The sequence below is a fragment of the Scyliorhinus canicula genome, chromosome 20 (genome assembly GCF_902713615.1).
Source record: "Scyliorhinus canicula chromosome 20, sScyCan1.1, whole genome shotgun sequence".
Taxonomy (NCBI): Eukaryota; Metazoa; Chordata; class Chondrichthyes; order Carcharhiniformes; family Scyliorhinidae; genus Scyliorhinus; species Scyliorhinus canicula.
Window position 1 is genome coordinate 23,009,806 of NC_052165.1, and position 12,864 is coordinate 23,022,669.

General features: G+C 41.8%; 1 protein-coding gene across 3 annotated transcripts in view; it reads left to right on the forward strand.

The window, feature by feature from the left end:
* The window catches only part of LOC119954990 (potassium voltage-gated channel subfamily C member 2-like), a 171,772-nt gene extending 159,442 nt beyond the window's left edge, over positions 1-12,330 (forward strand). Inside the window, exons 2-4 of one of the 3 annotated variants that reach the window (XM_038780764.1) lie at positions 3,445-4,375; positions 10,293-10,448; positions 11,222-12,330. In XM_038780764.1, coding sequence (XP_038636692.1) covers positions 3,445-4,375; positions 10,293-10,448; positions 11,222-11,358 — 1,224 coding nt within the window. In that variant the 3' untranslated portion in view covers positions 11,359-12,330. Of the gene's footprint in view, positions 1-3,444; positions 4,376-10,283; positions 10,449-11,221 lie in introns of all 3 variants that reach the window. The other 2 variants (XM_038780765.1, XM_038780763.1) reach the window with 2 other exon arrangements.
* The last annotated feature ends 534 nt before the right edge of the window (positions 12,331-12,864 follow it).

The window sequence follows — 12,864 nt, forward strand, 5'->3', positions numbered from 1 at the left end:
GCTTGTGTCGTCATGCGCAAACTGTCTGCTGTCTGGAGCACATTTCTTTTTTTTTGGTGCGCCACAGCATTAATGGTGTCGGCCATCAGCATTCGCACCTTTTTCACCGACCAACATTTCAGACAACTGACTTCTGGCAAGTTCACTTGCTCGACACAGACTATTGCACTTTCTAACTTTAGATCAGACTGTCTCAATAATCTTTCCCACAGTTTATTGCTCTTTATTCCATAGACTATCAGATCTCGCAGAAGTGAGTCTAGGAGACTAGAAAAATTACATGTCTGCGTTTTAAGTCTCAGATCCGCGAGGAAGCAGTCAAGCGTTTCACCTGCTTTTTGCACTCTTTGCTTGAACACATATTGTTCAAATGCTTTGTTTTGCTCCAACTGGCAGTGCTTATCAAATTTTTCAATTACTGAACTGTTTCAAACAAAGCTTCTTTATTAACACTCCTACTAAACTAGATTTGAACCAACTTGCTAAGATAAAAATATTACAAAATGCACGAAGACTATTATTCTATCTACAGAACGTTTGAAAACACAACTACTCTCTATCCCACCTAATCACCTATTCCCAGAATGAAGGTATCACATGATTCATGTGTGTGCTCTTGATCACCATCTAGTGGTTGGAAACATTCACATCAAATTGTTAACCCTTCATTTACTATACAATATACATATTGCCACACCACCTGTCTCATCTTCTTGGCCCTTTAATTAAGGCTGGTACTGAAGCTCATAAAAGAAAGGAGTGTGATAGCTTCTAAACTAGCAGTTAATCACATATATCATTTCATACAGTGGTGACAGTTGAGTTGATTGCATACTAATAGAGCCCAAATGCTTTCTGTCAAGAGATTAGATTAGAAGTCAGTGCTCATTCAGCTACAGTCCTGTACTTTGAGGACACCTATTACGCTGCATTTTCTACACTGCCGCATTTGCATGAAAAGTTAACAAGCCGATTGGAACAGTCAAGCCATTTAAATTTGAAAAATCTTCAGTTTGATAAAAACAAAAGCTTGCTATTTCACTCTGTATGTTAACATAAGTATGAGGATTTTGTAGATTGGTGGCACAAGACTGATTTCACAGCCTACCATTATTACTGGCTGCCTATTCATATTTTTATTGACAGCTCCATGTTTGACTGATCTAATGAGAGCAGATTGAGTGAATTTCCCTTGAAGTTATTTTGAATATACTTCAATAATGTAAAATAATTAATATTCTTCTTGTACAAATATTAATTGCAGATTATTTTGTTGGTTTAATCCATTATCAATTCAGTCACTTTGCAGCATTCAAATATTGCATCAAGATAATTTTGTATCAGATAATTATTTGCTGGAATTCTCCCCCGGCAGGTTTGGAATGGGGGGAGGGAAGCGGGAAAGACTCACGGGAGCCAAAGGGCTGGATTCCTCTGCCCCGCCGCAAGATTGACACGGGCGAGGCATGGACAATGGTAAAGTCCATTGACCTCGGGCGGGATTCTCCGGTCGCCGGGCGGACGCGGCGGGAAAATCCTGCCCAAAACGTCAGAAACCTGCCGGTGTAAAATCATGTTGCAATTCTCCCAATGGCAGATTAATGGTGGGTCGGCCTTACCACTGGCTGGTGGCATGAATGTCACTTGCTCACGAGTGCTAATTAAAGTAGCTGCTCACCGGCATCCTGTCAGGACTTTACAATCTTGTGTCACTCCAGTGAAAAATTACATCAGTCCCGCAGAATATACCCTCCCCCCCCCACCCTCCCTGCTGCAGGCTTCATTGTGGCGAGGGGTACATTCAATGGGAAACCCCATGGACAATGGCAGGACCAGAAGATTCCATCGCCCGCCAATGGCGGGCTGCCTTCGCCACCACGAAACACATGATGGGTTACACAGTAATTACCACCCTCTATCTCAAAATGGGTGACTTTCCTCATGTTTCAGAAACCCGATGCGTCAATATTTTTTTCTTTCTTTTTCCTCTGTCTCCTACTGTTTGTCCATACTTATCCTTGTTTGCAAAGATACCGCAAAAAACTCAATAAAAACAAGAGGCATCAGTGGGTTAAGCAAATTTTGAGAAACCAAGGACGCGATTCTCCGAAACGGCGAGAAACAGCCGACGTCGGAGTGAAACAACGGAGTGTTTCACTCCGGTGACGGAGGCCGCTCTTCGCCCCCTATTCTCCTCCCCCCCCTCCCCCCAGGGCTAGGAGCGGCATTGCGCGAATCTCGGGCGCCGGGCCTTGACGCTTGCGTCAAAGCGGCGCGCCGAGAATGACGCGGCTGGCGGCGCCTAAGTGACGTCAGCCGCGCATGCGCAGGTTGGCCGGCTCCAACCCGCGCATGCCCGGTTGCCGTCTTCCCCTCCGCTACCCCGCAAGACATGGTGGCTTGATCTTGTGGGGCGGCGGAGGGAAAAGAGTGCGTCTCGTAGAGACGCCGGCCCGATAATCGGTGGGCACCGATCGCTGGCCAGACATCTGATGAGCACGCCCGTGGTGTTCAATCCTCTCTCTGCCCCCCACAGGCCCCACACTTACCTGTTGCGCGATGTTCACGCCGGCGGCGACCAGGTGTGGTTGCCGCCGGCATCAACCGGTCGGGGTCGTCAGGCCGGTCGCCCCATCCGGGCTGGAGAATCGGCAGTCGCCGTGAAAAACGTCGAGCGCCGATTCTCCGAGCAGCGTTTCGCAAAACGCAACACACCATTTTGGGGGGGGGGGGGGGGGGGGGGAGAGGATCGCGGGGGGTGCCAGGGCGGCATGGCATGATTCGCCCTGCCCTCCCGCGATTCTCCCCCCCGGCATGGGGAGCGGAGAATCGCGGCCCAGGGGTGTGATTTAATGGGAATGGAACAGAGTTCCGTTTAGGGCATGTTGAGCGGGGTGTTTCCTGGAGCTTGCTGCGCCAAGAACAACCTTGCTATTAAACGGGACTGTGCTTCATTTTGGGGCCTCGGCGAGGAACGTGAGTCTGACGTAAGGAAGCTGTTAGATTATGTTGCAAATCTCATTTGAATGTTGATAGATTAGAAAACGCATTTAGATATTGGATTGCATGAACGCAAATGGTAATGTAAAAGTTATTATAATTAAATTGAGCAATAGCAAGGTAGTTTGTCAATAGAGCATTGTAAAATTGAGGCTGTGATTGTAGAGTGGTTATACAACAATGCATCAGTCACCTGCAGAACTACATTCTTAATGTGATGAGAAAGTACATGCACCAATATCTGACTTGTAAAATATGGTGAGTAGGTATGCAGCAATAATGGCTTATTTGTCAGTGGGTGAATATTGTAAAGCATACGTCTGAGCTTAGATGTAAAATTACCTTATACCTTTGGCTGCTCATAGTTTTTTCAACAGAAGTAATGCACACTTGACACTGTTATGTAAAATGTAAATAATTGCATTTTTGTTCTTTCTTTTTCAGTTTGTTGCCTTTGCCTCCTTATTGTTCATTCTCGTCTCAATCAGCACCTTTTGCCTCGAGACTCATGAGGCATTTAACAAGATTGTTAACAAAACAGAACATGTAATAAATGGGAACTCATCTCAATTAGTCCAACACTTTGAGATTGAAACAGACCCAGCATTGACATACATCGAAGGTGTGTGTGTAGTCTGGTTTACTATTGAATTTTTTGTTCGAATTATGTTCTGCCCTGACAAACTTGAATTCATCAAAAATCTTCTAAATATCATTGACTTTGTTGCAATTTTACCCTTTTACTTGGAGGTGGGACTCCGTGGACTTTCATCAAAGGCTGCAAAAGATGTGTTGGGCTTCCTCAGGGTGGTAAGGTTTGTCAGGATTTTGCGAATCTTCAAGCTAACCCGTCATTTTGTGGGATTACGAGTGCTGGGACACACTCTCCGTGCGAGCACGAATGAATTTCTACTGTTAATCATTTTCTTGGCTCTGGGTGTGTTGATATTCGCTACAATGATTTACTATGCTGAAAGAATAGGAGCGAACCCAAATGATCCAACAGCTAGTCATCACACCAAGTTCAAAAATATCCCCATTGGATTCTGGTGGGCAGTCGTCACTATGACAACACTTGGATACGGAGACATGTACCCACAGACCTGGTCAGGCATGTTAGTAGGAGCACTCTGTGCTCTTGCGGGTGTGCTTACGATAGCAATGCCTGTGCCCGTCATTGTTAATAATTTTGGAATGTACTATTCACTGGCCATGGCAAAACAGAAGCTTCCAAGAAAGAGAAAGAAACACATCTCTCAAGCTCCTCAAGCAGGGTCTCCAACTTACTGCAAAACAGATCTGAATACACCTTGCAACAGCACACAAAGTGATGTTTGTTCTTTCGGGAAAGATAAGCTGGAGTACAACAGAACAGGTAAGACAAACTTGCAGAGAATGGAAAATGCATAGATGGTAAGCTCTGGAATTGGACCAGTCCACTCGATGTAGTTAACAAATGAGTGTACAGCTGTTAATTTAAAAAGTTATATTGTCTAACTTTTTAACCTCAGTCATGAGCAAGACACAATGCATTGGTCTGTACAATAAAATAATTAACTTAATCCTTTCAGCTCCAATTAAAGCAGCCTAATTGAAATATCTCTATGATCTAAGCATTTTACCCAGTGTCTCTATGAACGAACAACGTAGATTTTATGGGATCAAACCAGTATTTGATTAAATGTTACTTTTTAGTAACTACCCTGTTCATTGATACTCACCTTATCAAAAAGGAAGAAAACTAGGCTTCGTTTTAATTTAGGGTGCGGAACAGGCCACTTTCATCTGATATCCACCTATTCCTCACCTGAAAACTAGAAGGCTGGCAAAACTGGATGAAGCATCAGCTATTTCAGGTGGCTTTATCCTCATAATCTGTCTGATGCAATCTGTGCATTGGGAAGCTGCTTAATTTTCCAAATCAGAGTCCAACGACAGTTGTGTGGGGCCGCTTTCCCTCTCAGGTGTAAATGGTACGTGTGCACTGTGTGGCCTTTGTCGATTTGTGCCGGGCATTCAGTGGGTCCTGAGTGGGACAGCTGAAGGTTACTTGAAAAAAAATAGGCAAAAACTAAAGTTTTAGTTCTTATTATTGGGAAACCAGCAGGTGCCAGTCCTTTCCTGTTTCAGGCCTGTATTTCACTGGGGGCTGTGGCCAATCACACTGCCAACCTCATACCCATTTAAGGAAGAGTTCGACAATCGTCCTTGTTGTGCCTTGCAGTTGAATATGTAGCTTTACCTGTGGCGAATGTTAAAGATTTCTTTGTCATTAAAGAGGTGCAGCTTCGCCACTTTATATTTTCCCCAGCGACTCTTCCTGCAGGCTACAAAATTATTCACTGGATTGAAATTCTATGCAACGTTATGAGACATGTGCAGCAAATGAAGAAATGGCTTAATGTCCTTGATACCTATACACATTGCAGTTTGATTCTAACTTGTTGTGCTTGGTGTGAATGGTGTAGATAGCCTCAGAATGGGACTGGCAAACATGCTCCTTTGTTAACCCCAACAATGCAGCCGATGCCATTTTGAATGTGCCATAGCTGGGTGCCAGCTTACACTGATAAGTAAGCAAAATATTGCGGATGGTGAAAATCTGAAGTAAAAACATAATTGCTGGAAATACTGAACAGCTCCTGCGGAGAGAAACAGCTATCATTTCAAGCTGATGGTCTTTCATCAGAACTGAGGCGAAAGTCTCCATCCTGAAATGTTAACTGTTCCTTTCCACAGATACTGCCTGACCTACTGGACATTTCCAGCATTTTTTTGTTTTTGTTTTATGCCTTTTTACACCTGCCTGTTTTGGCCAGAAATCCTCTTTTAAAAAATATATATTTTTATTGAATTTTTTTCATTTTAACAAAAAAAAAACAAAACCAAGGGAATGGTTCAGCTCAACAAAAATGTCTCAACATACATAGACACAGAAGGGATCAGGATAACAGCAATTTGGCTGGCCCAGCACATTCATTAGATTCAACTTTGTGCCCATACAAACACTATCAGAGAACCAGGGAGAGAAGGCTAAGGCCATGAAAACATGGTAAAATGGCACATCCCTTCCGACTGCTTGCAACGATCAGGAGAATTCAGGATAAGAATTTGGATGTGCACCAGAACATATCTCCAGCAACACCACAGGCACCAATAACCGTATTGTGTCATCGTCTCCTCAGATAGCAGACTCGTCTGTACCTTTGAAGGAGCCAGTCACAGATTCTTTAACTCCACCACGACAAAAATAAAAGAATTTTATACACCCCACAAGAACCAACAAAACCCCAAATTCAGGCACAGTACAGAACACTCATTATTCCAAATATTTATACAGAGAGGACCAACAAATATTTATACAAGAGGCTCAGATTATAGTCAATGCAGCCAGCGCTTCCCATCAAACTAACCAAGATAGAATAAGGGAAAGGAAAACTACCAGGAGCAGAGAGTCTCAGGATAAAAAAGACCAGGACAAAGCCATAGGTCCATGTTCCTCAGGCCACACCCTCCACCAGATGACACAAAGAGAAAAAGCTGCTTGTTCCAATGAAGGAATGGCCCAACCATAAGGGGGGGGGGGGGGGGGGGGGGAAACAGGATATGAACCCCAGTGCAGGACCCTGCCCAGTCCCACACCCACGTACACTACAGAATCAGTAAACCAAGTATACTCAAAACATATCAAGACTCAGCCTCTGATGTCTCTAATAAGTGCCAGCAAGAAGGGACATAGACCAGAAACTGTACGCCGACCTCAATCGAGGAGACCCCCAACATCGAAGAGAGGAAGAATCATCAAGCCACCCATTAATTGGGCATCTTGGTGGTGGGGGGGGGGGGGGGGGGGGCGATGATTTCCTCCCCTAATTCAACAGACTGAAACGGGACCCATTACAGCACGCTGCTGACCCAGGTAAAGAAAAGAAACCCCCTCGGGGAGGAACACCCTAATTAACCAAGGACACAGACCAACAATATATGTCATTTCAAGGAGGATACTAGGGGACAGAGCAGCGCTGCATGAACAGTGATAAAGGCACTGCCTCCTCATGGAAGACCCACTACAATGAATAAAAAACTATATAAGACCACGGAGGAGAGTGCCTAACTCCCCAATCAAGCCTACTCCTCACCTGAAGTAGCGTTCCAACAAAGTAGAGGCATAGCATAAAAACACAACACAAGTAAGGATTAACCGACCACGCCCAGGCGCGCGCCATCACTCATTACCCCTTACTCCAACAGCTCCAGTAAGCGCCAACCACAAGGAAGAATCACAAGGAACCTAGTCCTCTCCAGGATACATGTTCTGTCCCGGCGTTCATAGGGGATGAGCATTGATTCCCAGGATTCAAAGTAATTTAAAAAATAAATAAAAACTCAATACAATTAGCTCTACTGGGGGCTTTCCTCAACTCAGGTGAGGACTGATCGAGCATTACCACCCACCACCACCCATCCACCCATCCTCCCAACATGGCTCTGCTCATTTTCTCAATATGAGGCAAGGGGGGTCCAAAATACACACCCACTTCATCAATACAATGATTACAGTACATAGAAAAGGGCAAGATTATGCACAAGCCACATATCATTTTAACAACTCAATATGATTTTTGCCAAAAACAGGAAAATAAGCGACCCTTGCCCTCATTTTCGAATATCACACACCCTTTTTAGGAGAAAAGTTAATAACATAAAATCAACAGCATAATCACAAGGAAATGACTTCCAGGATTATTGATGAACTGCTGGATGATAACACTCTCCATATCACTTGGAAAGACCAAAACCACAACAGGATTATTGAGCAACCCTCAGGATCCTTTACAAGCTCCATCAAACGAAATGCGTTCACCTCCGCCATGCTGTTGCCCCAAAACCCAGGCACCATGGAATGATTGGGGGGAATGATTTTACATGATCAGCCATCTCCAACGCCTCACGACGAGCATTGAGGACAGGAAGGACAACATGAAACCTGTACTCGGGGTCACCAACCGATCCGAGGCCTTGAAGCCTGGATACAATGGGCTTCATCAAACCTGAAATACCCAGCCTTCAAATCGAGATTACAAAAACGTGGCAGCCTATTCTCAAAATCAGCCAGTACCGTGCCCCCCACTCCGCACAGGAGTTCAGGCTCATGAACATTTCTTGTCCGGCTCTTACTCCCGGAGTTGGTCAGGATAACTAACATACCATACAGCAGAATTTCCAAGGAAGGAAGGCGAGTCCTCAACAGGGAAATTGCCCTATCAAAAAATAGGATTCTCTCCTGCACTTCCACCATTTTCTCAACAGAAGTTTTCCTTCAGTTAGGGACCAAGAGGGGCCAAGACAAATAATTTGAAATTATTCATGTAACCCCTTCCCCTCTGCACAATCGTGATAAACTGATAAACCCTTGTTGCTGTAAAAGATGACCCAACATTTTGTCTACCTTATTCCTTCACTAATACCAAGATCACTTCTGAAATCTAGAATATCATCAACTTCAAAATTACCATGACTGGGTCTCCTCACAGTGCTTGAAAACCAGGGTACAAAAGTAATCTTAGATGAATTAACATAAAAATGGCCATTTGAATTAGCATAGCATGGATAGGAACATCGGGTCGAATGACATCTAGGCTTCTAATTAATTGTCAAAATGAACCTTAATTCCCCTAAAGTTTACGTGAAGAAATTAAGACACATTTTCATGTTGGACATAATTGATCACATGGATGAAGAACATGGAGGGATATCTGCTGAGGATGACCCCATGCATATTTGAACCTGTTTGACTTTCCGTCTGCTAAAGGCTAGACTTCATTGCATGAGGTCCCTTGATGATCTGTGTCCCGCCAACCCATTGCGGTCCCACACAAGAAGAGGTGACCCTCCAGTTCTATATGAAATGCTGTATAAGGTATCAAGAATCCTTGAGAATTTTGAATGAATGTAACACGATTTTTTCTTATACAGAGGAGTTTTGGTCAAATTTCATTTAAAGTGCAACTGAAAGTTAAATACCACCTAGAAAACAAGTGCAAGGCTGATATATACCTGCCACACAGATTCCTGAGGCACCCTGCTGGTGTACTGTGTTTTAAACATATATTTTCTTGTTAAATTTACACGGCGGTCTCAGCAACAATTTTTTTTATGTTTAACTGTACATTTTCAGCTAAATTTTAACTTGATCACAATATGTCATATTTACATCCCATTTTAAAATGTACTTTCATGGGGCTGGTTTAGCACAGTGGGCTAATCAGCTGGCTTGTTATGCAGAACAATGCCAGCAGTGCGGGTTTAATCCCCGTACCGGCCTCCCCAATCAGGCGCCGGAATGCGGTGACTAGGGGTTTTTCACAGTAACTTCATTGAAGCCTGTTTGTGACAATAAGCGATTATTATTATTATTATTATAAAAATTCTCTAGAAACAAGACACCAATGTAAATAGATTTGTCATTGAATGGAAAGAGAATGGAACCTAAATTGTTTAACTGAATGCCAGATTTAAGTACAATTAAAATAAATAAATATTCTTAGGACTCTACCTTCCAATCAATAAATATTCACAGAATCACAAAATTGTTTGAGGGCAGAAGGAGGCCATTTGGCCCATCGTGTCTGCACCAGCCCTCCTAAATGAGCATTATTACCTAGTGCCATTCTGCTGCCTCGTCCCTGACACCTGCACATTGTATCCATTCAAATAATCATCTAATGCCCTCTCAAATGCCTCGGATGAACTGCCTCCACCACACTTCCAGTGCATTCCAGACCCCAGCCCCTTGCTTTGTGAAAAAGTTTTTTTCTCACATTGTATTTGCTGCTTTTGCAAATCACTTTAAATCTGTGTACATATTAACTTGCTGACTCCTGTACTGAGGGATATTGTTATTGTTGTGCTCATGATGTATTCACATATTTGAGAAGGAATGATCTACATAATAATCAGTATTTGCAACAGTCGTGCATGGCATCAGCTCTCTCTTTGTGATTACATTGAGATGTATATGAATATGCATGTTCATTCAATGACGCTATACTTGACGGAATCTTTCTCCCCAGTGAGTACCTTATCTTTTACCTAACGCGCTTGGCATTTTCACTGCTTTGCTATGCCTCATTGGTTTTGTTTATTGATAAGAAATTAAGATTTCAAAAGGCCACATCATCCATGAACTTGCATGTCTCTATTTATGAATTCAGATTGTAGACTGTTGTTATGAACTAGTGGTATGCATTCAGAAACAATAAATAGAATGGTGATGTGAACAGTGTTGTCAGGTGAAGACAGTGCAGGAAGTGACCAGCCACTATCACCTGAAGAGAGGCAACCCTTCAGACGATCTAGCACCAGGGACAAAAACAGAAGAGAGGGAACATGTTTCTTGCTGACCACGGGCGATTATGCGTGTAACACTGATGGAGGGATCAGGAAAGGTATGCAACTCTACTTAGGCATCTAAAAATACATTTTGACATTAATTGCATAAACTAATGTAGGAAATGTGCATTTTCCATGTCATATTTTTCTGTGCAGCCATTTTTCTCGTATTGCATTAGCTAATGAACATCCTGGTATACATTTTTAAGTGTGCGTTTGTGTATGTTTTAAATTTAATCAAACTACAGTCAGTTCTCACACATATAAGGCCATGAATGCCTCAATTAGCCCAGACATATCCTCGTAGTTCACCATTAATATTTAACCCACATGCTGTGTTTTGCTTCTTGAATTGATTCTTTTAAAATAGCACAGAATATCCTTCGCCATACAATTTTTGTTTTACTTATTTGCCTTTACCTCAGCATATTAAAAAACGCAAACTAGTCGTAGTTAATTTCTATTGAATTAAGTTACTCCGCAAGCTTTTTAATTTATAATTGTCTTTCTGTTTCTCTTGATCACATTTAATCCAGTGGTCAGGATTAATCATATTATAAAAATGACTACCAATATTTAGTGTCTTTTTGACAGCTAGTAATTTTCTTTCTGCTCTATCTGTAGCACACTAGGATTAAGCACTATTTTAGCACAATCATTAATGCATTTTTGAACAGAGGGAGCTACAATCACTCTTAATGTGACAGTTTACAAACAAACCAGCTTGTCGTAAAGGAAACCATTTTTGATTGCACTGCATTTTGTAATGTTGTTTTCATGGCTGTTAACTGATGCAAACTGATATCTGTGCATTTTCTTTCCGTATAAGGATATGAAAAGTCCAGAAGCTTAAACAACATAGCTGGCTTGGCTGGTAATGCTCTAAGACTGTCTCCAGTAGCTTCACCCTACAGCTCACCTTGTCCCCTGAGACGTTCTCGATCTCCCATTCCATCTATATTGTAAACAAGCATAGAATAATTTATTCAAGTTAACTTCTGCCGCAGGATAATATAATTAAGAAGCAGCTTTAAGTATAGACCGACGAGTAAGATTTAAAACCTGCATGATATAACTGTAAATATAAAGATATTGCATTAGCCGAAGTTTCTGACCTTTGCATTTAATCTTTGCAAAGTAATACTTCTTGCTTATATGTTAATTTTACTGCATTAGCATTGCAAATTAAGGGCATTTAGAAGATCTGCTTAGCCACTATGTTCAATGACAAGTGTTTTTCAGGGACATACTGAATACAAACATGTGCTTCCAAATGATATCACTCCATTGGACCTTCATTTCTGTGACTTTGATCCATTTCGAAGATGTCTTGACTTCTGTCTGAGTCCACACAATGTGGCTTGGGTTAAATCATTTGCATGGAACATTCTGTCTCATCGTCTGCAAGCAATGTGTACTTTCTGGAACGTGGATGGCTCTGGATATATGTGTGTATTGCACCATTTGCTGACCAAAACATTGCCAACTGTTCTGCATGTTGGGATTTATGACTGTTCTGTAGAGCAGATGAGTAATGAAGTGTATAGAACTGAGTGTTTCCAATTGTTTACATGCAGATAACTGCAAAGATGTTGTCTTTACTGGTTACACGCAAGCAGAGACAAGCGCTCATTCTTAATGGCTTCAGGAAGGCACAAACATGAAAAGAGGTAACATATCCATCATCTGGGTAACATTTCAATCCAACAAGAAATGCCTAGCTGGTTTAGCTGAAACCATACTGGACATTCATATTCATGTCTTACTTCTCAACGTATATATGTACCTGTTAACTAGATGAGTTACTATGTGTATATAGTTCTATTCCAATAAGCATGATCTGCATGATAACCTCTTGTAAAATATGTATCAATGGAAATATACATTTCTGATATTTAGAGATGTACATTGTTCAATTTTGTTAACATCATCGGAAAATATATTTATTTTAAAGATTTCAGCAATGGATTTAATATAATATTGGTGCTGCTGTTACTTACTGCAGTGTTATACTGGTATCAAGGATTTTAGACTTTCGAAAAGGTAAAGGGATTTTAGCCATAATAAGGATTTCTCTGGACAAATGCTGCATATGAAGTGACGTTAAGTATAGCTTGTCTCAGAAGTGTCACTGGTAAGACTTAAATTGACTCATTTTACAAATGTAAGTATCTGGAACCAGTTGTCAATGAAGTAAATAAGTGGTAAAGTGGATGAGCTAATTATAAATATTGTGTATATGCGGTATGGGGTGCTTTGGCTATTTACTGAGGCAGGATCTAGTTATGCTGAAATCAGTCATTACGGAAACTGTATATAAAACATGTATATCATTGATAATAGCAATGTTTTTTCTGTATTAACCCTGTTCCCTGCAATAAGTCTACACTTTAGTGTTATAGACATGTACAAGCACGCATATACAGGAAACACTGCTGGATAAAATAAAATTTTAAAAATCATCTGGCATTT